General features: G+C 37.9%; 3 protein-coding genes across 13 annotated transcripts in view; 1 reads left to right on the top strand and 2 right to left on the bottom strand.

The window, feature by feature from the left end:
* Window positions 1–1976, bottom strand: part of LOC113240466 (E3 ubiquitin-protein ligase RNF19B-like) — a 182836-nt gene extending 180860 nt beyond the window's left edge. Inside the window, exon 1 of the mRNA XM_026477779.1 lies at window positions 1382–1976. Within this exon, the coding sequence (XP_026333564.1) occupies window positions 1382–1514 (133 nt within the window). The 5' untranslated portion in view covers window positions 1515–1976. The remainder of the gene's footprint in view (window positions 1–1381) is intronic.
* Window positions 1977–2556: 580 nt separating this feature from the next.
* Window positions 2557–14476, top strand: LOC113240423 (alpha-2-macroglobulin receptor-associated protein). Its single transcript, XM_026477713.1, has 7 exons — window positions 2557–2806; window positions 4611–4820; window positions 5886–6096; window positions 8575–8736; window positions 9383–9480; window positions 11019–11108; window positions 13485–14476. The coding sequence occupies exons 1-7, from the start codon at window positions 2612–2614 to the stop codon at window positions 13614–13616; spliced, it is 1098 nt and encodes a 365-aa protein (XP_026333498.1). The 5' UTR covers window positions 2557–2611; the 3' UTR covers window positions 13617–14476.
* Window positions 14477–14644: 168 nt separating this feature from the next.
* The window catches only part of LOC113240475 (ankyrin repeat domain-containing protein 17-like), a 38688-nt gene continuing 25813 nt past the window's right edge, over window positions 14645–27519 (bottom strand). For 10 of the 11 annotated variants that reach the window (XM_026477800.1, XM_026477793.1, XM_026477798.1 and 7 more), the window contains 11 exons: window positions 26401–26524; window positions 25962–26161; window positions 24334–24561; window positions 23860–24012; window positions 22813–22972; window positions 22131–22216; window positions 20964–21128; window positions 19713–19847; window positions 18542–18733; window positions 16706–16906; window positions 14645–15494 (listed from right to left, as the gene is read on the bottom strand). In XM_026477800.1, the coding sequence (XP_026333585.1) occupies window positions 15471–15494; window positions 16706–16906; window positions 18542–18733; window positions 19713–19847; window positions 20964–21128; window positions 22131–22216; window positions 22813–22972; window positions 23860–24012; window positions 24334–24561; window positions 25962–26161; window positions 26401–26524 (1668 nt within the window). In that variant the 3' untranslated portion in view covers window positions 14645–15470. The remainder of the gene's footprint in view (window positions 15495–16705; window positions 16907–18541; window positions 18734–19712; window positions 19848–20963; window positions 21129–22130; window positions 22217–22812; window positions 22973–23859; window positions 24013–24333; window positions 24562–25961; window positions 26162–26400; window positions 26525–27519) is intronic. The other variant, XM_026477791.1, reaches the window with a different exon arrangement.

The following is a 27519-nucleotide window of genomic DNA, read 5'->3' as shown; positions in this document are numbered from 1 at the left end:
CTATTAATAGTTTATGTTATAATTATTTTATAAACATAAAATTATATATAATAATCTGTTATAACATTTTACCTATCACTAAACACACATGTACCTACATAGTTGTTATTGTACATTCTTATCAGTTTTAAGTTAATATGGGTAACACTATTAATGTGCAAGTGTAATCAAATAATTGTAGATGTTAAATGTTCTAGATAGATAGTCTTCTGGTTATTATTAATCTCTTTAATGACGAAAGTTGTAATCTTATCCTTATGATTTTAAATGAAATTAATTGTTTTAAGAGTCAATGTACAACATTTCATATCTACAGTTTTTCATGTGCATACAAAAATTGTATAAAGTGTATAAATAGTCGACCGAAATGCTCCAGGAATATCACATTACCTACATTCTCAGTCTAACATTCTAATTTTTATGTTGAATAAATGACAACTGCACAATATGCGAAAAATCTTTATAGGTATATAGGTAATATGAACACGGATTTGTATTATTACCCATTTAAGAAAGGCATTTACTGTAAAATTGAATATCAAAATATGATAGTACCAAGTACCCTGGTTCGCTATATGGATCTTAGAAATGCAACTATGGGCTTTAAAATTACAGCTTCTCCAGAGAGAAGTATTAACTAGAAACTAATAAAATTCATTGATTTACATTGAACATTTTATACTGAATCAAATATGCATTACGACACAAACACAACTAGTGACGTTTTTGTGTGGGTTACTACTTAAGTGATCCATCAACTGGTTAATTATAATATAAGCTTTAAAATAGAAAATAAACCAGAACTTCTAATGACCAGTGTCAGCCCAAGATCATTAGGAATATGATTCTTAATAGGGACACTGATGTAATTTTAATTATTCATATTAAGTTATTAGTTATATCATCAATTAATATGTTAAGATTTGCATTCAAAATTAATTCATTTGCAAAATTGAGTTATTAACATATCTGGTCAGCAAAACGAGATCTACAACCCCCTCTAATAAACTTTGGTGTCAATACTTCAAAAGTTATCGAAATGCACATGCGTTAGTCATGACAAGGAGGGCAAAAAATGCTCAATTGCACAAATATCCCATTACTGTTTAAAACTTTAATGTTTCATTAATTAACAATACTCAAGTTTTTGCTTTAACAAAGTCTTCCAATTTCTTGTTCTTGGTGTGGTATAAAAAAATTATGATTAGATATTATTTTGTTTTACCCAGAGGTGTTCGTGAGCTTCTAAGAAGGAACTGGTTTGGTCACATTTGAAATGTGCACAGGTTTAAGTACAACCTTAATAATTACGATGTTTAACGAACACTATATGATGTTTTTTTCTGACTCTTATCCTTAAGAGTGTAATATGGGCACATACCTGTATGTGCTAGTCTTCTGCCCACAAGAGGGCTATCGAGCAGAAGGCGGCGCAGCGACCAGCGGCCCAGCACGCCTCCGCCCCAGCCGCACCCTCCGCCGCTGCCGCGCCGCATTCCCTCGCGTTCCACCATCACGCACCCTCACTCATCACACTCACTGCAGCTGAGGTCTCGCGGTTACGCGACACACCCGCACATTCACACGATTACCGTCTCACGGTCCACAGTCTACCGTTACCAAACATCCACTAAGCCACCCGGCCAGTCTTTGCACAACTCAGTTAGGCAATCTCGTAAAACATCAGCGAGAGAAAGTGCCGATGGCCAGATGAACGTACGTGATACGCGATGCAGATGCAGTCTCTAGGAGGGGAAGAATCGTTGTTATTGAACTCCCATTGTGCTGAGAGAGCGAAAACGTAACGCACTCAACTACTTACTACCAAATAGAAATAACGCGATAGCGGTTAACTCCACGAACTTAATACATATGTTACTGTAATTAAACATACAGAAACTGACTGCGATCAAGATGGCAATGCCATTATTTTAAAATAAATGCACAAAATCGACAGCGACTACGTTATGATGAGCAGCCACAACTGTCACAAAAATTACTACTTACGGCAGTGGTACCAAAGGCTTATATGTTATCGTTACTATCACTGGGTAGTCTATCTCTGTCACTCAATTTGAAATAGAAAGAGATCAGAAATACAAGTTTATTCAACTTTTTAGTCGAAAATATAGTGAAAATGTATAGTAACACTTTTAGTATTGCCAATATATATTTTTTAATGTGGTAATAATTGTGTGTCTCAAAACGTTCCATTACACGCAAAAAATTAAATCAGCTGTCCATGTTACCAGTTAGCTGAACTAGATGGCAGCACATTACTAATATTTTATTGGTATAGAAAGTGCCATTCTATTCCAAATTGCCAATCAACGACTACTTCCGGTATAATATTGCGCCATCTGTAAATTTCATTGTGTTCTAGTGTTTTGCCATGTTCATGTCATGTTTGTCAGCTACCGGTATGACATTGTTGTTGACAAAGACTGACGTTTCTTTTAGTACGTAAGTCATTTTTCATTGTTTGAAAACTATTGCCGATCAATTAATTAAGTTGATTTGAATAAGGATTTTCTCCTAACTTATAATTTCCAGTAAATTTGAAGCACTATCTAATCCAACAAATAAATATTACGGTGATTTATCTAGCAAGATGAAATTGCCACAAACGATTCCTCTGAGTTTGATCTTTGTTTCGTTGATAAGCATAGTATTAAGTGAAAATAAGTATTCCCGTAGTGCTAATGAGAAGAAACCAAACGATCAAATACCTGATGTTAACTTCCGGACTTTAGAAAAACCGTTTAGGATGAATAAACTCAACATTTTGTGGATGAAAGCTCAACAGGTAAAATTTGTATATAAATCTTGTTTTATTCTATTTTAGATATTATTTAGTAACATATAAAACGAAGGCTACGAAGTGTGGTATAATTTCCATAAATTTACATTTAGGGTTCACATAACAAAGTAAAGAGATGAGGTGCAAGAGTTTAGTTATTGATAATGAGTTTGTATTCTTTTAATGAAGAATAGTATTTTTTATTGTATAATACTTTTATTAGGTTTTCCGTTTACTCTTAAGTTGCCTGGGCAAGTACCACTGTTTTATTTGGCATCTGCAACTCGCAGTTGTAGCACCTATTTTACATGTCATCTTGCCACTTGAACTTTTCCAGGAATCTTAGGAACCGCTTGGATTTGCTGAAAATTTCAGGGAGTTGCTTCGATGTGTTGATAAAAATGTCACTCTGTATTTGGCCACACTGGAACATTGTTGAAGGGTGTGCTGTTTTCCCCTCTGCCACGCATGCTGTGTATAAAGAGCTGCTTATGCAATTTTTTTTGATGAAGCTACTGAGATCCTATTTCCCATTATGGACAATACATTTGCGATATTAATAGTTTATAATAGAGGTTTACGTAACTTCCATAAGGCAAGATATTTCTATGCGAGTCTAGGTTTTAGGAGGTAAGGTGTGGGGGTGGTCTCTCGCGTCTCGCAATTTACGCGCTGTAAATTAATATGAATAAAATAGGAACAGGTGAAGAAAATTTGACACAGATCCAATGTCGAAAAGCGCCTGATAGCGCCTGACACAGGCAACGGTACACCACTGGGCAATTTGCAAATTTTGGGATAAATGTGAATTTAATAACTGATAGGGCTTCAGTTGAAAGCCAAAATTTAGGAAGTTCTCTGTGCTACATACATAAAGTGAAATATCTCCATATAACAAATTATCTATAAATTTAGGTATTTTATTCTTAAATGGTTAATTTTAGACTATTATTTTAGCCTGTTCCACAGGATTTTATACGATCAGATAAAGTATATCCTATCAAATAACCCATTAGACAGTGTTTCCCCAACATTGTTCTGCCATGGCCCAGTAATTTTCATACTGCTTCCTGTCCCACTCAATACTTTTAAACCCAAGCTGATTACAATAAGTAAATTAATGCACATTTATTGCTAGTAAAAATGTTTTACTAATATTATTTCGGTATCATCTATTTAGTGCGAAGTATGGAGCTGCTGCTTATTTTTTTACAAAAGAATCCAAGTTCGCGGAAAATGACAAAAGTTTTATCCCGATGTCTGGTTCCACTTCAACAAGGCGGGAATGTTGCGACCCGATATTTTATCTTGATGGTCCGGTCGGTACCGGTCGTGACACACCAAATTGGAAACGCTTTATTAGCACATTCTTTAGACAATATCCTTAGGCATATCGTATGTTTTTTGTAAGAACGTTGTTTAAGTAATAATATCTAAACCATTTGATCTGATGCCCAAAACAGTTTTTCCCTCTGTCGTCTGGTGACTCCCCTTAACAGTAATGTTATTATGTAATAGACCACTATACTATACTATACAATAGATGTCTACTTTCCTGCAAATGGATTGTCTGACTGTTTATTTCTAATTAGTAAAACAAAGTAAACTTAAGTAAGGTTTGTAAAAAGTATATTAAACTAGTAGAATTTAAAACATGAACTTTTTTGTACACTGTGATAGTGTTTATCTAGTACAAAATTGACGTTATGCTGAAATTTTTTTTCTATATTATATTTTTATGGTCTGTCTGTTTGCTAGTTCAGTTTTTTCCATATTTCTTTTTCTCTAGTTTATTGTTCAATTATTGCAGCGTCTCACAGAGCCTAAGCTGAAATCCCTCTACAGTGAACTCATGATCCTAGATAAGGAAGAATTACTTCACAAACGAATGAAGAGTGAAGGTGGTGACAAAGATGGAATGAAAGAAGCAATTCTGAGGAGGAAGCTGACAAGTATTATGACCATGTATGGATTGAGAGAACATTTTGAAGATTCACCTACCAGACAGAAGGAACATGATGTAAGAAAAAATATTAATGTAAAATATTATATAATTAATAATAATAATAGTAATAATGCACACACTCAACATAGCCCCACAATAGGGAAACCCTGTGTCGCGGGTGCCATGGACACGCACATAGACAACCACAAATTACACCCAAACCTACGAGAGAAATTAGGCCATACAAATATTTCTCCCGGTCCGGGAATCGAACCTGGGACTTCGGCGTGGCAGTCAGGCATGCTAACCGTTCGACCACCGAAGAGTTTTTAAGCCAGCAACAAAAGTAATCTTGTAGAGTTATTTGGTTTATTACAAGTATTACACATACTATATAACTTTATTGCAAAAGATACAAAAATAAACCTTTCACAAGCACTTGTAGAGTTCCTAGTGAGAGACTTCATATTACTGCCTACTTCTGCCGCCCAGTAACAATGTGAGCATTACTTAGTTCCGGTTTTGAAGGGTAAGGGTGCTGGTGAAATTACAATCACACGGGACTTAACTTATTATGTCTCAGGGTGACGGGCGCAGTGGCAGTACCCTTCGATATTTGCGATTTAAAGCTCAGAGTACCAGGTGCATGACTTGTTCATCCTGTGTGAAGGATCCCTTCGATATGAAACTATGTTTACGGATCTAACCGCGTATATTAGTGTTCTCAAACAAACCAACAAATCAGGGTCTTTAGGTCCTACTGTCACCAAAAGCTTCTACTGCAATTTCGCGGCTTTTCATGCTACATTAGGTATGAATTGTCAACTGTCCTATTAAGATAAGAATATGATGAATGAAAACATATCCCAACAACTGATAACAGCCTTAACAACAAAGTTCATACAACTTCACGTTTGTTCAATACATGTACAATGTTTTGTTTTTGCAGCCATTGGTAGGTGAAAGAAAGTATCAAATGTATGTAACATTTTTTTAATTATTATTATTTTGTTTGCGTTCAGTTGCCAAGTCATATCAATGAGCCATTTTTGGTGGAGGGGCCAGTGCCGCACCTCTCAACTGTAGAACATGGCCTCGCGCAAGCTGCTTGACTTATAGTTGATGATTGTTTTGTTACAGGCATACAATTCTGCCATAGATGACCATATAAATAAGAGCCTGTTCAAAGATAAGAAGCTGAACCATCTGTGGTCCAAAGCAGAGGCGTCAGGGTTCACCAGTGAGGAGCTGGCAGCCCTTAAGGAGGAGTTTACGCATCATCAGGAGAAGATCGATCAATATTACGATCTGCTAAGTGACGTTGAAGGTGGAAAGAAGGATGAATACAAAAGTGCGTTTTTTTCATGATCTACGTGTTTTAGATATCTATATTTGTCGATTTAAAGTAACCTTTGTTTTAGTTAGTGGAGATAATCTATCCACCAATGATTGAAATCCATTTATTTTTTTATAGCCCTCTGGCATCGCAATTGTGTAACAAACATCCACGCTAAATTTCCATTTGTAACATTAAATAATATAATATGCCAATCCAGAATAAAAACAAATCTGTTTACATATGACATGATTCACATATCAGATAACAAACTTTCATCCAAATTTTACACCATTGTAATGCAAGCGAAAGTTACATCAGTCACAATTATATAAATCTATTCCTGTTTACATCAAGCACGAAATTGATTTACACTGTGTTCCACTTAAATATTAGGTCATTCACTTTAAAATAGGCTAGGCAACTGGGACAGAGGAATTAAGGTCACGCTCTTACGATTACAATCTCACAAACGAATGAAGCTAGTTTGTGGGGCATAGAGTTCAGTTTCATTTGAAGTTCCTGGCAACTGTTAGATTTTATGGTTTTCGCAGGCTAGTTAGGTTACATGTACAGCTTTGTGCATGGATGTTCACAGTTAGTTGATGACTATGGTTTTAACAAGTTTCATTTCTGCTTCTTACATTTTTAGGGATTTTCCTCAATTGAAACATAATCGCCGTGTTATTTTTTTAGATCGACTACATATTGGTTTTTAGGCTAAAAATTTTTGTATGTGTAATGATCTAGTTAAAATTATCAATTACTTAGTGTCCGTGAAAAATCAATATTTTAGAAGTTATTTCCATCGAGTTCTTAGGTTTTCGCGATTGTTACACAGGAAATAAAACTATTTTTCCGGATTTAAAACACGTATATTTGGTTTTTCAAACAAACCAACGTTTCGGGCCCTTTACAGGTCCCATGGTCACGGTTGACCGAGGTGGTACAGTCATCAACCAGTTATGTTTAATATTAATGCAAACAACCCTATTTTTTCATTGTAGTTACAAAAGTTATTAATTAAATACCTTATTATCAATTTTACAAAGAAACATTCATTTTACCCTCAGTCAACCGTAACAATTTAAATCGCGTTTTAAATCCGGAAATATATTTTCATTTCCTAAGTTATTTGTAGTTACTTTATTGAAATTTTCTACTATAGCCACCAAAACAAGTACAGTTTGACAAAACTTGTAAAACAACACTAATTAATTACTCCATTTCCACTAAATGTAATTTTAAAATGCAAATGAAATTTTCTATGATTATTATTTATTTCATGACCTTAGATCCTTAGACCCTTCAATCGATATTATTAGAGACAATAAACACGGAAAGTAATATCAAAAAAGTAATAGTGATAGGATAGGAGGAAAAAAATAATAGGACAATTTTACCAAATTTTTTGTATTATTTTTGATGCATTTCATATATAGTATACAGTAAATTTTGGACACGGCTGGGAAAACTTGATGAAATTCTGTATGAAAATAGGATGACCATGTAGTGAGCATACAATAAACCATTTTTATGTTTATTCTTAGATTGGCTTTTTGGTGAAAGTTTATTTGTTCACGAAAAATAAAGTCAATACTCTAAAAACCCTTGACGAAAAAATGGACCACTGGAATTTGCTGATGGCCTTAAAAACTATCTTAAGATGTGGGGGTTGTCTACAAGTAAAAAGTATTATGTTTATAAAATAATAATAATCTTTATTGCCTCTTTAGAAAGGTTTTCCACTAAAGTAATAGTCTTACAAAGCGAAATTGTAACTGAAAGACCTTTGTAAGAGACTGAAGCCGGTAATCTATCACAAATTCGAATTTATTTTGTTCGAAATAACGTTTGTTCGAACTTTCATTACCTCGAAAACCGAATTATAACGAAACCATTGTTCTTTCAGGATATGTTGGATGTTTATCGCAAAGACACGATTAGGTTCGGTTAGGTTAAATTACGTTTAAAAGAAAAAACATTTTCCTCTCATAATTACTTTCGAGGTTATGAAAATTCGAGCAAACTGTTATTTCGAACAAAATAAATTCGAATACTGATACTGATAGGTAACCACTGGAGTCCATACTAGGTATAAACCAGTGTCACAGATCTTCAGACTCTCACTTGCGCACACGACAATTGTAGAGAGCAAGAATATATATATGTACTTTAAATTTAAATTAACACATAATTTCATGACATTACATGTATTTAACACAAGATGTTTTAATGTAAAATATGGTATAAGCTAAGAGTGATGTAGTATATATATGGGCGTTTAGAAATAGTTTTGACAGTATATCTTAACAAGTCACGTAGAGATGTTTGGTACACCATATAAAGCACATGATTTATTAAATACCATACTTCAGCTATAGGCTTGCTGACAACTGCAGAACAGAGCAGTGCATTAGGTATAAATAAGTCAATGTACAGCCCACCTATCTTGTCAACTGACTGACTCAAGGAAAATAAACAATTTTCCAGATGCCCTTAACGAGGAAGAATTGGATAAGTACAATGAGATCAGTTCACAACTGGAGACTAATGAGGTCAGCAAAGACTATTTGGACAAGGCTAACCTAGTTAGAGTAAAACACAGGGGTTTACGAGATGGCTTCGACAAACTGCATAGAGTTATTTCCAAAGGTATGCAAACATTGACTTTTTATTCTCATTAGTTTAATTCTGTTGATTGAATTGGAAATTTGTATTTTCGCTTGTTCAAGGGAGTAAAACCAATATCCTATAACGTAAATCATTTATATTCATTTATAGACATCAAACTTCTTTCGAATTACGTAGTTTTTAAATTTGTGAAAGTGTGAATTACAAGTAATTTTGAATCCTAGAGGACTATCTTTTTTTTTTACAATAATATCAAGTGCCGGGACGAGCAACTCGTGCGCCTGATGGTAAGCTATGCGCCTGTCCATAATAGTTGCAGTGCCATTCAGAGCCTTAAATCGCAAACATCTGAGGGGCACTGCCACTTCGCCCGCCACCCTGAGATATAAGTTGACAAGTCCCATATGCTTGTAATTTCACCAGCATGCTTACCCTTGAAAACCGGAACACAGTAATGCTGACATTACTGCTTTGCGGCAGAAATAGGTAAGGCAGTACTTCGTTGGAAAATTTTATTATTGTTATATTTTATTATATAGTATATATTAGTGCTCATTTTATTAAATACTCTACTGATGCGTTAGTAGAACAAAATCGTTCTTTAAAAGTTCTTCCCATTTGTCAAAAACGTACATTAAAACTGATGACAATTAATTTGTTTTTACAGGACCCAACAATAAGGAGTTTATAGAACCTAAAGTGCAGGGTTTATGGCGCCTTGCTACAGCTGGAAATTTCACTGTAGATGAATTGGCTTCTTTAAAGGTATCTGATTCTTTATGAATTATTTACAGCAGACTTTTATACGGTTTACGAAATATTAACGTATTTTTATGGTCAAAAAAAAAGAATAAAAAAAGCAAAAGAAAAACTGAACAGGTCCAAAAATTAAGTTGACGTACTGTTCATAGGAGGTATCGCTATGTTGCTACTACTGACCCTCGAGATAGGAGATGCTGTCAAGTTGCCGTTCTGGGTGGAGGCACTTTGTGAAAATTCAGGTGACAAAATTTGAGGAGCAGAGACTGTCAGGCCTGGACGCGAAACGTGATGTTCGCCATAACGCCATAACATTGCGAGGATCCAAATCACCTTGTCCAAGTTTTAGCAGGAATACGTACTTACCGAGTTCCAATTTTAATCGTGGTCCATCTATCTCAATTGGCTGTCCAGATTGTGTGGATTTTTTATTCGTCCAAATTCTTTAAAATATTATGTAAACATTACTACAATGTGTACATCTTAAATTTATTGTGATTCTTTCGATCAGTTACAGTTATGATTGTGAAAAAGATATGTGAAACTTGTAATTTCTGATGTCCTACAATTGGGCGGTGTGCCAGCTATTATAGATTATTACATTTCAAACTGAAATTGAAAAAGAATAATAATAATATTAATTTATTTCGGAGCCTAGGGATCCATATAATTAAGATAACCAGTTGGAATAGCTGATTATATTCCCTAACAGGCACAGGGGGTCTACTCACACTCTCCGTCCGACATCCGTCGAAACAATTGCTGCCAAATAAGCAATACTTGACCAAATGTAAAGACGCGTGATGCGAATAAAGCTTCATACTTAATACTTGTCTTTTAATTTTGTCGAATATTACTTATTTGACAGTAATTGTTTCGGACGGATGTCGGACGTAGATTGAGAGTAGACCCCCAGGACAGCGCAACATCTCTGACGTCTCTCGAGAATAAAATGACATATCTGTAACTTTTTTATAAAAAAACCCCGAACTTAAAAGTTCTTGGAATTACATCTCGACGCATCCGAAGAACAAAGCCCAATGTGATTATATAGCGAAAAGAGAATAAGTACGTTACTAGAATAATTTTCTTATTCAAACTAAGGCCTACGTAAAGGTGTTTTGAGAATTTATATATCTTATTTCATTTCGGAAATATAAAATCGAGGAACGGCCGATCTGACATCCACAGCGAAGAAGAACGAACGAAATGTACTATGACCTGAGAACAAGTAGTCTTGCACACAGATCTTTGTTCTACGGATGAGTCGATCTATTTGCCAAGTTCTATTAAAATCGGTTACTAGAAAATGCGCGAAACCGGATTCATCCCCTAGTTTCCCTTGGAGGTGGAATATTTTCTTCAAATTTAAATGGGACTAATACTGAGGTACCCTCTTTCTAACAAAAAAAAAAGAATCATCAAAATCGGTTCACAAAGTTATCGCGTAACATACAAAAAAAGTCCAATTGAGAACCTCCACCTGTTTTGGGTAATAAGGAATAAAGAAATACCATTTGGATAACTTAAGGTCCTTGTTGTAGGTGGAGTTACAGCACTACGAATCCCGTCTGTTAAAGCTTCGTCACTTGCAAGCCGACCATGTAAGCAATCTAGAAAAGCATCGCAGCAAGGTTGTTTTCTTTTTTTTTATTATTCCTTTCTTTTCTGAAATATATTACGCTTTTTCCTGCAAGTATGCCCTCGATCCTAGTGTTTTAGCGTTTTGACGCTTTATGCCAGAAACGCAAAATGCCAAACGAGCAGAATGCCAGGTTCTCCAAATGTCACTGCCAGAAATAATGACGATTCATTATTTCAGCCGAATGACGTCCGCTACTGGACATTAGTTCGTGCGTCAGGAGCAGGAAAGCCTGTTCTTGGCAGTGACATATGGCATTTTGAAAATAACGTACGCCAACTAATCATTTAGTTTTTGTTCCTTCTCAATAAGACTGGTTTTTAATTGAAGGTTTAAAGATTTAATTAACAAAGAAACTTGTTTTTTGCTTTCTTTTTTGTTAGTAATCAGCATTGCTTTTTATTCTTTTATGTGCATCACCACATCTCAATTTTGTTGTATTTTAGTAATTTGTGGTTAACGTCGTTGGTGACACATTGTACGTACAAAGAAATTAATGATATTCATTGTGTCTTCTGTTTGTTAACCCAAATAAAGTAAATAAAAAGGGTTAAACTAATAATAACAATAACGCACATACTTAAGTGTGTGCGTTATTATTATTATTAGCCCCGCACTAGGGAAACCCTGTGTCACGGATGCCATGGTGTATCCATACATAGACAACCACAAATTACACCCAAACTCACGAGAGAAATAAATGTAGGTCATACAAATATTTCTCCCGGCCCGGGAATCGAACCTGGAACCTCTGCGTGGCAGTCCGGCATGGTAACCGTTCGGCCAGAGGCAGTTAATACTAATATTTGCACTTAGATTACGTGCAAGTATTCCCTTAATACTGAATATTACGTTTTGTACCAACTAAGCATTTTATTTGGTGCTTAAAAGATAACAAAATAGCAAGCGTCCCGCTAGGATTACGTGCATTGGATTTCGAGAATTCAATCATTTTATTGTTGAGTCGCAGCGTTTAAACGCCTGGATAAAGAATTAACTTACATGACAATCAATTCGGTTTCCGGCCTGGATTGTCCATAGAAAGCGGTATCCTGCGTCTCAATCAGACTGTCCAATACTATACTACCCGTAAAACGCCTATATACGCGTGTGAGAGTGAGACTGGTCCACCATGCGAGTTGACTGCAATTTTAAAATTCTGGTACAGCCACCAAAACAATACAGTGAGGTGGGCGGGTGCTCAAAAGGATGTGTACAGGTTGGAGTGTGGAGTTAGGCAGGCGGGTTTGAGTTCGCCGCGGCCCTTCAACCTGTACGTGGATGGGATGATGGGTGAGCTCAGAAGTACCAAAATTGGTTGTCATATTGATAAGGTTTGATAACCAATTTTGGTACTTCTGAGCTCACCCATCAGCCCGTTATTCATCAGCAATTATTGATAGGGTTTGCGTTAATCATATATGTTACGCTGATGACATGGTGCTTTTAAGCCCATTTATCGGCGCCCTACGCAGGCTGCTAAAGTTTTGTGAGTCTTATGCGGTGGCTCAAGGGCTCAGATACAATGCGCTGAAGAGTGAGTGCATGGTATTTAAAGCAGGTACTAAAACGTATACCATAGTGCCTTCCATTGATCTAGGCGGTACTCCTCTAAAGCAGGGCGCTGGCTGTCCGTTGCAATATGTTGGCTCGCAGGTTTGCACGATGTACAGATGAAGTAAAGGTAACGCTTGTTAAAGCTTATTGTCAGTCTTTTTACACGTGCAGTCTGTGGGTAAGTTACACGCGGCGGTACAACAATGCGTTCAGGATGCTGTTCCGACTTCCACCTTTCTGTAGCGCGTCAACCATGTTTGCTGAGAAACATAGACGATTTCTACGCTATCATGCGAAAGCGTAGTGCATCGCTACTCCGTCGCATGCGTCTCAGTACGAACAGCATCCTGAGCACATTGGTGGAAAGATGGGTGTCCCCAATGCTGGGGCGGTGGATGCACTTGCACACTGCTGCCAATGCGTGGCCAGTTGTCCTGACATTGGCTCGTTTTACTTTTAGGAAATGAACTATTTTTCCGGATTTAAATCGACGTTTTACATCCAGGTTGACAGGTTGACAGTCAACCGTGACCATGGGACCTGTAAAGGGCCCGAAACGTCGGTTTGTTTGAAAAAACAAATATACGCGATTTAAATCCGGAAAAATAGTTTCATTTCCTATGTGTAACAATCGCGAAAACCTAAGAACTCGTTTTACTTTATTATTTTAAACCTAACACTAGCTTAAGTATTTTCCTTTACTAACAAATATTATGTATGAATGTAAGTCTGAAATAAATGGATTATTATTATTATTAAAACAAACAAACTATAGTAAACTGTACTTACCCTCTCGTTGATGTCCTGTCAGGTGGCTGCGGCGGGAGACAAAATGGACCACTTCGACGATCAACAACAAATGATCAAGAAGCACACGCGCAAAGTGCAGAAAATGCACGAAGACCTCGAAGGCCGCATTATGGCTAGGCATAATGAACTTTAAATTGTTATTTTTGTGCCAAACCAACGACCCTAAAAGACCTGGCTAACCCAACACGTCTAGCCTGCGTCGATGACAGTCAATCCTAAATTACAATTTTGTGTGTGATCGTGATAGCAAACACTTATCACGTTAATCTCGACGCGTTAATTTCGCCGTGTCTTCGATTGGTCAATGCAATCAAGTGTAGGTTTAAAAAGGAAGCAATTTATTACTTAATTATAACCTTTATAATTACAAACTTAATAATTAGGTAACGTTAATCATGTATGTAGAATGTAAAGTAGAATTTAAGGTGATTAAGATCTTTGGCCGGTAAGAAGCTTAGCTCATCGAGTTTAATGGCTTCGACTTCGTTAATTTGCAATAATATTGCAAAATGTGCAGACGATAAGTTTAATTTTCTAGCAGGGGTTAGTTAGTACCAGCACGAAAAATATATCTTCCTAGAGTTGTCAATTTGATTTCCAAAATAGTTATGTCTACTAGTAGCATCTCTATTTTTGCGAGATTCTATTTCCACTAATGTTAAGCATGCCAAGCATGCCCTGGCAGGTATTGTAGGAGAAAAATTCACTTATTGAGATATTAAAGATAGTACAGATTTGATTAATGTTAAGATATTGGTTCGGAGTCAATTTACTTCCCTCTCTTCTTTATCTATAAGTTCTTCTATGGTTGGCTTAATGGTCTTATCACACTTGTGCTATGTTATATAAATATTATCGTAATTAATTATGCCCAAGCGTATGTTAAAATTATTTTTTTAGAACATATTTTGGATTCTTTGTTACATAGTATTTATTTTTTTAATTATTTAGCAGCTAAACGCAATAAATTGTGATCTTCCTGCATTTAAAATACTTAAAAGTAAGTGTAATTTTAATGGATGTGTTTTTAATTGTAAATATGTAAACAAATGAATCTCGGTGAAAGTTACATCGAAGTTAATAAACTTATTTGTCAAAATCAATGGTTTATTTTTGGTAAAATGATTGGCCAGACTCGTATTTAGTGAAGATCCTAATCAAAAACACACGAAAATATTTTGACAACGGTTTATTTGCCTAGAACTTACCGCATACTCTGCCTTTAATTATATTCGAGACATATAAGTCTTCAATAATAATTTACTTATAAATATACACATTACCCAAATAAAGCTATTAAAAAAAGAATTATTGAAAAACAGGTGGTATTATTAAAAACACCAGTGGATACAGTGCATCAATATATGATATTTAATCTTCATGTACAAGCAAATTTTATTAATACACGTTAATAATCCGCTTCGGCGAGCGAGCGTTATCGAAATAATATCGTATTATGCCATAATATAGTGTAAAATATGTATATAGAGGCGGCGGCCGGCCGGCTCGGCGGGCAGCGGCCGGCGCCAAGGCAACGAAACACTCTGCGGCATTTCGGAATCACATTCCAAGCTACCTACTATTAGTTCGAGCGCGGACTCAACTACGGAGACCGACATGAACGTAACAACAATTTGTCTAAGTGACGTTGCGTCGCGAGCATCGGCAGTTACAAATAAAACTACATCCGAATCCCCTCACGAGTTTCATTATATTGAATCGTTTAATGCTCACTTCAGTCGATCGTACAGTATAAGAAGTTCTCTTCTCGATAGGACATTTTCTCTATTATGTATATAGATAATCTGTATAATATAATCTTTCTCACTAATATCTACACCGCTTCCAAGGGTTACAATTATATATAATCCTCGTGGGATAGGTCTAACGCGCGCTAAGGTGTACAGTAGGGAACACAGGTGTCGACAGTCGCTGGGACTCGCGGCGCGTGTCGCAGTAAGGCAGTCTCGTCAATGCCGGGGGACTCTTAGTGAGTCCATTTGCTCCAAGTCTGTAAACGAGAACACTCTTTACATATCGGAGATTTGATAGATAAATTTCTGGTTGCAAGTTTGAAAGATCAAAGTGCATTTGAATCCTTTTTATTAGGAGTCGGTACTACCTCAGTTCGAATTCCAATTTGTCCCGTACTAATACGGTTCATTTTGCTTAGGTTACTGGCTTTATTTCAGAATTTATTTCTTTACAAATGAAATTAAAGCTATATGAAAAATATAATATCCTTACAATACACGAGTTTATTTAGTTCAGTTGATATTAAAAAAAAACCTATTGACTACGAGGTTTTCTTGTATTCGAGGTAAATTTGAATTTTTTTACACTGTATAATAACAACGCACACGCTCAACACACCGTGTGTCGCGGATGCCATGGACACACACATAGACCACCACAAATTACACCTAAACTCACGAGAGAAAAAATGTAGGCCATACAAATATTTCTCCCGGCCCGGGAATCGAACCTGGGACCTCTGAGTGACAGTCCGGCATGGTAACCGTTCGACCACGGAAGAGTTTTTAAGCCAGCAACAAAAGTTATCTTGTAGAGTTATTTGGTTTGTTACAAGTATTACACTTACTATATAACTTTATTGCAAAAGATACAAAAATAAACCTTTGACAAGCAATTGTAGAGTTCCTAGTGAGAGAATTCATATTACTGCCACCTTACCTACTTCTGCCGCCCAATAGCAATGTGAGCATTACTGAGTTCCGGTTTTGAAGGGTAAGGGTGCTGGTGAAATTACAATCACACGGGACTTAACTTAACTTAACTTAACTTAACACGGGAACAGTTCGGCCACGGAGGCAGTTTAGTAATCAATGCATATCCTCAATTTCACTACATATTTTTACCATAGTGATTGATTGAAAATTTCACTGATCCCATTGACTTACAAATAAATGGACGACGGGTCTAATACAAAAACCACGAATAAAATGTCCCAAGTCAACCTATTCGAAATTTAAATTGTAATGTCATCGCAGCATCGCGCTGTCAGTAGAACAAATGAAGACTAAAGCGGAGTGTCGCGCTCTGTATACCATTTTAGCGCCTTACAAGTGCGGACACTTTTTAGCGCGGACCCGACGTCCATATAATTGTAAGTCAATGACTGATCCCTAAGTAACTTTAGAGACTACTTTCTAGAGCTGTAAATATAATTGAGAATTCAAACTATAATGGGAGTTAAGTTACCTGTTTGTCCGGGGTTTGGTGGTGGTTGCGGTCCCAGTGGTGCGGGGGATCGGCGGCTCCGGGACCAGGTTGCAAGTAGTGCAGGGGCAGCGCGTGCATTAGCGAAAGCGCGGCTGCTGTGGCCGCGCCACCGTTGCCGCCGCCGTACCCTGATTCCAGGGTCTGTCCCACGCCCACGTGACCGCTCATGCCGCTAACGCCCTACGTAGCATACAATGAGAGAATGTTAACAACGTAATTCTCGCAAGACAAGCACTTGAAAATCGAGGTCATAGCACTTTAAGTGAGATAATAATCTGAGTGGATGATGATTACCGTAACATCACAATATACACTTTGTTATGCTAACTATTTGCTATGCTAAATATGATGTGGCTAGGGTGTTTAAAAAAAAAATTGTAAATAAATAAATAAATTGGACGAAATTAAATTGGATTGAATGAAATTGGTTTTGTTTTGGGTTCTACGAGTAGCGTCTCTGTCCTATAGGGTCCTGGCAGAATACTAGCGTCGCGGGCAGCCGCGTCATTTATGCTGAGTAAGCGCCTTTTCATTGCCATGGCTTCCAAGAGAGCTATTAGTAAAATATATAACTGTGTTACGTCGTAACTTAATGTCTGTATCATGTGTCTGTGTGTGTATTTGTCATGGTGGCGAATAAAGATTCTATCTATCTATTTATTCAATAAATAATTATTTGTTTATTACTATTATTATAGAAAGATCGAACACATAAATTGCTGCTTAAATGAAATAGATATGCATATTAAGTTCCATGGTAGTTTTAGTAAGGCAACATCGACAGTTAGTGATCGAATGAATGGATGCCAACACTGCCATTCCACTGACACTCTCTGAAACTCAACTGCTATTGCAACTGGAATTTAGCAGAATAATAAATATTTCAATAATTGCAATATAATCTCAGTAGAGTTTCAATGGAATTACAATTACTCAGTGGTTTCAATAAAACTAGCAAAGTCGGGGCCCTTTGGGCTACAAAACGAGTCAACAAATCTTACAAATTTCTTTCCACTTCACTAGCTCGGAAAGGCTTGCTTTCTCATTAAAATTCTGCGCTCCAAAACGTTTTTTACAAGTTTTTGAAATTCGAACTTGACGATGGATTGTGGTGCACCCTTAGAATAATAACGCATAGAAACGCAGTCCGCACACGCTAAGTGAGGCAAAGTGAAGCGCGCCAAAAGGGCCTACACGAGCGAGCGGGCCTTCAGTGCTCAAGGTCAACTTGCACCGCGAACAGATCAAGAATTTTAGCTAAAAATGACAAAATGTGCGGTAAATGAGTGCAAAAATACATCAGACAAACATAAAATAGATACTAACATCACATTCCACAAGGAAGTAACGCGTTTCAACTTGTATTTTTATATAAATATTCACTAAAACCGAAAATTAACCTACTACTAAAACTAGCCTACATGAATTTGATATTTATACAATCCGTTGGTACATTTTATTCTTATTATTGTTGAATTTAAATTGGCAACGATAACTAATGACTAAATGAATAAAACCGATTTGTTATAGTTCAACTGTTTTTCTTTCATCTACCATGTTCCTCCATCTTTCATCCATCATATAGTGATGTGAAAAGTTGTGTGTTTCGCTCGGCAGTAAAGTTGTTTTGCGTCTCGTGGTTTGAACTCGCTATGCTCAGGATTCAGTGTAAGCACTCGCGTCAAACAACAACTTTGCAGCCTTGTACATATTTTTGTTACAGACCTTGTTTATTGGGTATAAATTTTGTGTTGATTTTCTATTTGTATTAGTGTCGACAACGTATTCAGAGACTAGAAGAAGCATCGCTCGTACCTGGTAGCGGTCGTGGTCGGGCAGGTGCGCGTGCGGGTGCGCGTGCTGCGGCTGGTGCCCGTGCACGTGCGACCAGTCGTCGGTGCCCGTCAGCTTCCAGGCGCGCTCCGTGCCGATGGGCCGCGGCTTGCGTTCCTCCTCCTCGGAGCCCCAGCCGTGGCCCCCGTGGCCCACCCCGCGCTCCAGCAGGGACTGCCACAAAAAACGTCGCTACCAAACCAGATCTACTGCTGCGAAATACATATTTAGTACCAGTAGATCTCGTGAAAGATTTCGTCCAGTGAAGTACTGCCACCTTACCTATTTCTGCCGTCAAGCAGTAATGTAAGCATTACTGTTTCGGTTTTGAAGAGTAAGGGTACTTATGTTGTCAACTTATGTCTCACGGTGACCAGGCGCGGTTAAGAGACAAAATATTTTTTTGAGATATCATAAAAAATCATAACCCAATTTTAGAATATTGAAATTATTTATGATATCTCAGCTATGCATCGTTAGGGTAGGTTACGGTAAGTCGAACACGTTAACTAATTTTAACTGTTTTCAAAAGACAATTTTGTGCTTTATTCTTTTCTAATTAAAACGGATATTTGACCATTTGTCACTTAGCCGGGTTTTGCTTAGTGGACGGCAGAGTGACAGTGTCCCTTAGATCTTTGCGACACCTCTGAGTGGCACTGCAACTGCTATGGATAGGCGTGTCGCTTAACAGGCACACGTCCAGTCACTCGAAGCAATAAAAAAAAACACGAAAGTTTTGCCACCGTTGGGGTTTCTACCTCTTTATCAGCAGAATTGGATAAAAAAAGTATATCTTTTTAATATAAAAAGGACAGTTTGCTGAGTTCGACACTCCTTTTAAAAAAATAATTTACTTGTGCTACGAGGGTCTTCCACATTACGAAAAGGTATGAGCAGGTGGTTTAAGTTTCAAATAGTACATGATTCAAAAGAAATAAATTTAAAAGCAGTACAATTTATTTTGCTTAAAATTAAAATGCAAGACGGCATGTGAGTGTGAGTGAGATAGTAGTATTCGATATCACAGATTATGCAAATACATTAAAAAAGAACTCATGACGTCATGAAACTTGTTTAACTATTGCCCAATGATGTTCTATAGATAGGTAACGGAAAACGTTTTGCAATTATAAATGGAAGGACTGGATACCTGGTAGGGATGATGCGCGGGCGGCGTGTGCGGCATGGGCTTCGGTTGGTTCGGCTGATAGGAGAGCAGCAGCGTGCTCAGGTTGCTTGAAGTCACGCCGGAGCCCACGTTGCTGCTCGTACCCGCGAACAGCTGCTGCAACAGTCATTTGTTTTTCACCACAATTTACCACTGTTTTTAGGGCAAATAAGCTAACACTAGTCGTATTTGTACGCGCTACGTATTGCATAATATACTCCCGGACACATAATTCCAGTCACCTTGCATTTTTGTCGTAAAGGGCTAGAATACAATAATAGGTTGTAATGTAACAGGTAATGTAATGTAATTGTAACAGGTCGAAGAAAAGTTTTCTCCCCGGTTTTGCAAAACCAAATTTCCAACAAGGACTTATAGAAAAGACGTTTAGTATACTAGTTTCAAAACTGAATAATAGCTTTTGATCAATCAAACATTGTTTACGCTTAGGGCACTTAATACTGAAAATGCGTGTGGTGCCTCGAATTATGTGTCCGGAAGTGTATAATAATGCATCAAGCGCATAGAAAGATTCGTAAGGTCTGTCGGCTCGTTCCGTAGCTCAGTTGGGAGAGCGTCAGAGACGGTATACTGAAGTCGCAGGCTCGAATCCTGCCGATTCGAAGGATTTTTTTCTAGTGTTCAATCTTAGTATTAATAATAACTAGTAGAGTAATTTCACCAAAAATAATTGAACATCGTGGCAGAAAAACATTGTGGTATTCAATAGACAACAAACGTAATATCACAATAATCAAAATAATTTTATTTATGTTTCTGTACGGAAAGACAGACAGACTATAGAAATGTAGAAGTAAAAGATTATTTTATGGGGAACTGTATTCGTTTTTATAATGACATTCCGGAGTTCTGGAGCATATATTTAGATTATCATATCCCAAGTTTAAAACTTACATTAAAAGTATTTTAATTGAAAAGTCATATTATAGAATTGAAGACTATGTGTTAGATAAAGATGTATAGAGAGACAAAATGTTTATTTGAAAAGTGCAATCCCTAGAGTTTCTTGCTCGTTCTTCGCAGGGAGGTCAGCGTAGTGAACGAACAGTAGCTTACAAGTGACGTTTTCAAGTGTAAAAATTTTGCCTAAGGAATAAATGATTATTTGATTTTGACTAAAACATCAAACATGCTGCCTTGAATTTTTTTTAAACGTCGCTTACAAACTTTTTCTACAACACCGAAGATATGTAAGGGAACAGTTTTAAATACCTGTGCGTTGTGCTTGTTGGGAAGCAGCGGGTGCTGCTGTCGGTGGGGCTGCGCGAAGTCAGGTGCGCGAGGGTTGAGGCGCGACACGCCCTCCACACCAACATAGCCTAGCCCCATCCCGCCTCCGCCCATGTGGCTTGCACCCACACTGGCGCTCATGCTCACCTAAGATAGACGGTTCTTTCTTAACACTTTGTACTACGGATTAAGGCAACTTCCGACTGCAGATTGTTTTGCTGGTCAGCTGTATTGATCGTAGAAAGATTGCTAGTTGTCCTGATGCGTGTATAGTCAGAGAATAAAAAGTAACGAGAAAGGCTACTCTCCGCCCCTCCCTAGTTTTAGATACTATATCGCGGCCCTCATATTGACGGTCACATTGATGGAACGGCAGCAAGGCTGTCAGCGAGCCGTTCGCTAAGGACGATTTTAATGTTTAAATTTCGAACGTTCAATATAATGTGATTTCGTAACAGATTACTGAAACATTTTTATTTTATTAATAAAAAATATTTCAGTGTAGGTAATTTATGGTAGTCTTATTCACCTATTATTTTGTCTTTTGTTTAAGTTACTTATTTGACTTTATTTTACTCAACTTGTGTAATTTACGGTTGTTTTAGTATTAAATAAATAAAATTATTAGTGTACGTAATGATTATATTATTTACATATACAATACATTCATTTGCTCTTGCGAAATCACTGTGCACCTTGAACCTGAGAATAAATAGTTCAAGGAAGTGATGGGTAACCCTACCACTTCTTGCACACATTTGTGTGTGTGCAGATAGCGCCTACGCAGTAGACGAATAAGTTTCTACCGTTATATAGAGTGTCCGGGGTGTGGTATAGTATGGATAATTGATAGTAGCGCGAGATCTATACGCGAGAATAGCAGTATGTCGCTCTTGCGCAAGTCGCGCACTGTTGTGCTAGCCCTACTGATGTTAGGAGACTGGAAAGTAGAGACTTGATCTTATGTCCCATTTAATTTTTATTCGACTTACTGGACCATTTAATATATATAAGGAATTTAGAATTTAGGCTAATATTCAAACGTCTAACGAGTTTCGTAAACCAATTAGTCGGGAAACCAATAGATTTACCAATTTATTTTCGAAAGCGAACTTGTGAAGCATGTATCGATTTTCAAACTAAACTTACCATCATATTATGTCCATTCCTGGAGTTGTCCGGGTAGATAGGTCCATTCCGAGGTAGTCCACTCATGTCAATGTTGACATTGTTGCCTGTAAAAATGTTATATTACATTGTTATACATATAAATATGGTGGTTGAGTCCGAGCAGAACCGACCTGGGCAGATTACTATAACCGTGTATATTTGTACCGCAAAGCAGCACTGTTCCAAAATCCAGTTTTTCAGTTTATACTGTACAGAAAAAATCCGTGCATAACTTGTTAAAACTTTACATGTCCACTATGATCACTGAGACATACATATATGTATGTGTCGATGTTTATGGAAGTGGTGTTTTTAAAACATATTTTTTTGCGTAAAAGTATCACTTTCGTCATATCTTTCATTATAAAAGTGAAGCAACACCAATAATTGCACTAACATCCCATTACTAGTTTACGCAGAGAACTAATATTACTACCCACTAATTTGCTAAAAGCTCATTATTTGAAAATTTAATTACAAGGACTTCATTCAATTTTACAATGAACGACACAAATATTGATCAATTTTAAAACCTTACGTTTGAATAGAATTTTTTTAAGTATTTTCTTTCCCCTGTAAATTTTAAAAAAGTGGACATAGAAGGTTTTAATAAGTAAGTAGGCAAACGTGCAGCAATGTAAGCTTTGAAAATGTTACTTACCAATAGGCATAGGCTGGTGGTAGTTGGGCGGCGGCGGCGCAGGTGGCGCGTAGGCGGGCGGCGGCGTAGAGCCGTGTGACGAAGTGCGGCTGCAGGGGGAGCAGCCGCCGCCGGCCGCGCCGCCACCGCGGTAGCCGGGGGCCTTGCTCGCGTCCGCTTGCTGCAAATATAGAAACTTGTAAATTAATGAAAAACGTAACTGTTTTTAAATTTCAAACCAATATCTTTTTTAAAATAAAACGTAGATTATTTTCTCTTGTGAGAATAATTGTTTTTATCTATACACATATCATAAATTCTCTACAATGTGTTCAAAAACCGTAAATTACGACCAGCATAAAGAAAGGTAAACTGTTATGTTAGAACAAATTTCTTATCTGTGAAAATGTTATTATTGCTTCATATTAACATCGAACTCGATGTTATTACTACATTCACATTTCGAACATCTTTGAAAAACAAAACAATTTGATTGGACCTCAATTCTAATATCAGTAGAGATGAAGTTTTATTCGAAATGAAATGTCAATAGTATAAAATTTTGACAATTTCACACATTACTTGATATCTTAGGGGATGGAAAATAGTCTAACCTTGATATTGATCGATATGATAGGTGGGGCCGATTCTAGTCTGTCTGTGAATTAAAAATGAAAACTACGTTGTGTGACATGCGACTGAAAAGTTTTTATTTGCCGCCATTTCGCCAGTCGTAACATGCGGTTCCTGAACACATCACAGAGAGCTTATAATATGTGTGTAGATAAAGCAGTGTATGTAACTGTGCATAATTAGGCATTAAAACACTCGTGAGACGTTTTTATGAACTGCCATACATACATACATACATAAACCCACACTCGTATTTTAATGCCTTTCATTATGTAACAGTCACATAAACTACTACAGTCAGGTGAAATGTAAACTGGATCTTGTTTACATACTAACTATAATTTTTTTGTTAAAAAAGTTAACTAATTTTCACAAGCAAAGACCCTATAGTTTCAAGTCTTGAAATGTATGTTGTTATGTGGCTGCTAGGCGTACCTGCAAGGGCGGCGGATCGACGGAGTGATGCGGCTCTCCCGCCGCACCCCACATGCCACCGGCCGACAGGTCTTTGAACAGCGAGTACTCTTGCGCCCCACCGCTTCCTGCGCTTGCGCCGGCGCCCGTCCCGCCGCTGCTGCTCGCGCTCGACTGCAAAATCGCAATACATTCGTGTTAGGTTCGTATAATAAAAAAAAACATGAAGAAAACGTTAGGATGCATTAACGCTTATGGAATTTGATAACTATCTTGCTGGTATGACGTTATATGTTAAAAACTATAGTTTCCAATTAAGAACCCGAGCCCTCCGAGTAAACCGGATAAAAATTTGTATACAATATGTAACCTTCTTCGGGTGCTGAGGAACCTGTACCGTTTACCACACAAAATTATCTAATGTTTTACGTGGTCGCTAGCCACAACGGTCAGTGTAAACTCATGGTAAGGGCACCGCAGTTCTCCGTGGTGTACCTGCGGCGTGGTGTTGATGTGCAGCGGCGCGGGGCTGGGTTCGTCGCTCCACGAGGCGGAGTTGTCGGGACTGAGCTGCAGGTCGTGCGCGCAGCCGCGCGGCTTGTCGCCCTCCTCGCCCTTCGGCGCAGGCGCAGGCGGCGAGTCGCGTGCTGTCGCGCTGTGCGACGCGACCTTCATCAGCGGGGACGCGCTGGGCGCGCCCGAGGCCGGGCTCGTCGTTGTCCCCTAACACAGTTTCATTCAGTATCGCGAAGCATTTCACTTATAATAATTATTAAAACAAAGAAGAAAATCCTTCGTCGTGACAGGACGTGAACCTGCGTCTGTGCCAAACCAGCCAAACCAGCTCTACAAACTCAGCTACTCATCGAGTCAACAGACCTTACGAATGTCTTATAAGTTTGGTTACAGATCTTTTTAACCGACTTCAAAAAAAGGAGGTTATTTCAATTCGACTGATTTTTTTTGTATGTATGTTACGCGATAACTTTGTGAAACGATTTTGATGATTCTTTTTTTGTTGAAAAGAGGTTAGCTCAGTATTGGTCTCATTTAAATTTGAAAAAAATATTCCACGTCTAAGGGTGGCAAACTAGGGGATGAATCCGGTTTCGCGCACTTTCCGGTAACCGATTTCAATAAAATTTGGCAAATAGATTTGTTTCCGTGAACTTTTGAGGTCGATTTTTTAGTACTCTGTACTGAGATTATGCATTGGGTTTTCAGTTTCTTTTGCCGTAAGCGACACCTGTGACAGATCTATGAAGCTTCTCACTCAGCCAGTACCTTTACAGCTACCAGAGCCTTTACGTGAGATGACGCTCTATTCATTGTAACATTTATTTAAAAATCAATATTTAACTTAGTTTTTTAGCTGTGACGTTGCAGAACGGTCGTTTCTCAAATGAGAGGTCGAAGGTTCGAATTTCTGTGTATTCGGCATTTGTGAATATTTAGTAGAAATACCTTTAACCAACGGCGAAGGAAAATATCACGTTGCATAAGAAGCGACAAAAGAATGCGAGAAGTCCCCAAGCCGCTTCGAGTCAATGGTCGAAACCCCCTCTTTTCATGTCCAGTCGTTAGACGTATAATGAGTTAAGATCGTAAAAGTACCTTCAATTCTCCGTAATTGTCGCGAATCACACAAGATGTCGTTTGGCGAGCACATAAACTATTTTACCTACCCTTATATTGTGGTAAATCTGCTTTTTTTATGTAGGCAGTAAATGCAGTTTAGTTAGATAACGAAAAGTATAAATATTTTGAAGTAGGTTTTTAGTCCATATTCTATAACTATAAAATGGCCATAGTATTCTTACAAGTTTTACTTGTTGTCAAACAAATTTATTTTGCTTTATCTAATAATAAAACAAGAACATGAAAAAATTTTATAAGGTCCGCTGGTTCGTTCCATGGCTTAGTTGGCTTAGCGTCTGGCACGGTTTGCTAGAAGACGTTTTCGAATCCCTCCGGATCGAAGGAATTTTTTGTAAGTGTTCGATCTTTGTTATTAAAATTATAACAAACAAGTGGAGCAATTTCAAAATTGAATACATCGTGACAGTCAATAAAAACTTGAAAATTACATTTTATGGGTTGGTTTTAAAAGATGGAGTACATACCTGAGATGTGGCTCTGGGCTTAGTATCGAGTGGCGGTGTGGCAGTGAGCTTGGCTGCGAACGTATGAGATCGCGCACCCACAATGGCGCCCGTATACGACAGCGCGCCCGTTGAGTTCGCACTAGATTTTACCGGAGTGGGGGCGGGAGTTGCCGGAGTCGACGATGAATTTTGTCGTTTCTCTGAATAACTTATTGACACTGAAAAAAGATTACGACAGGAAGATAAGGACACGATATTTTTTTTTATGTAATTCACACACACTTGTTGATACACTTATTGATATAATGTTACATTTATTGATATAAGATTAATTATATTCAAATGCATAGAAATGTTGAAAGCTTTAAACGAGTAGTTGACAATTTTGCAAGTGTAGATTTTCGGTTAGTAAAGTTACAAAAAATATTTCCGCGGTTTTGGTGATTAGAATACTAACCGTGTAGCGATCGCGCGGGCTGCACACGCGACGCGGCGGCGTGCTTGGCGGGCGTGCGCGTCGCGGTCGTGGTGCGAGTCGCCGCTGCGCCGCTCGACGCGCCGGACGCGGTGCTCGCTGTCGCCTTTGGGACAATCATTGGGATATTAGCGCTACCCTATCGAATTACCTTTACTTAAAATGGGCCAAAATGAAGAACTATACATTATCATCATCGGCCTCATACCCCACGACTACGCACGGGTGTCCTCTTAGGATTTTTAAAATAATACTAAATGACGGGATGTATAAGTCGTACGCTTGGTGGTAAGCGACACGCCTGTAAATAACAGTTGCAATGTCACTTAAGAGCTTTTAATCGGCAATATTTTAGGGACACCACCGCTGTGCCCGTCACCCTGAGACATAAGTTGACAAGTCCCATGTGCCTGTAATTTCACCAGTACTCTTACCCTTCTAAACGACAGAAATGAGTAAGGTGGTAGTACTTCCCTGGACGAACTCTTTCACAAAGAGCTCCGCTGCAACTAAATGTTTAGGACATAATCCGCCACCTTGGTCCATTGAGTTTTGGGAATTTCAAACGGGCTTGTGAACCTTCTATGACATACAGGTTTTATCACAATGTTTTCCTACACCCTTAGCGAGAGGTACTGGTACTAAACATTAACAGGGGTAGGTAACATAGAAACTAAAGTCACTGGTACATTTTGCCTTAGGGATTCGAACTGTGTACCTCTCAGTTGAGAAGCCATCGTTCCTCCAGTGGGTTACCCCTCCTCTCCATAAAGATTGGTAGTCGTAACAGGAGAACAAAATGGCCAAAATAAAAGGCGGCCCCTGACTATACTTCGTTTTTTTTTAGAATTAGAAAAACTGTAAACAAAGAAACAGTGATCGTGAACTTTGTTTTCAGACAACAAACAAAAAACAAAAAAACATCCTGAGAATCGCTGATAAATGATATTTACGAATGACGCAATCAACGGCGTAGCGTGGGGTGTGGCGAGGGGGCCATAGCCTCGGGCGACACAGCGAAGGTCGCGACGGCAGGCGAACATAAAAATACAATGGGAAGATATTGTAGGTAATACTGTGATCGAGCCGAGCCTGCCCGAA

The sequence above is a fragment of the Hyposmocoma kahamanoa genome, unplaced genomic scaffold (genome assembly GCF_003589595.1).
Source record: "Hyposmocoma kahamanoa isolate Upper Pololo Valley unplaced genomic scaffold, ASM358959v1 138, whole genome shotgun sequence".
Classification (NCBI taxonomy): Eukaryota; Metazoa; Arthropoda; class Insecta; order Lepidoptera; family Cosmopterigidae; genus Hyposmocoma; species Hyposmocoma kahamanoa.
This window is presented reverse-complemented; position numbering and strand designations above follow the sequence as displayed.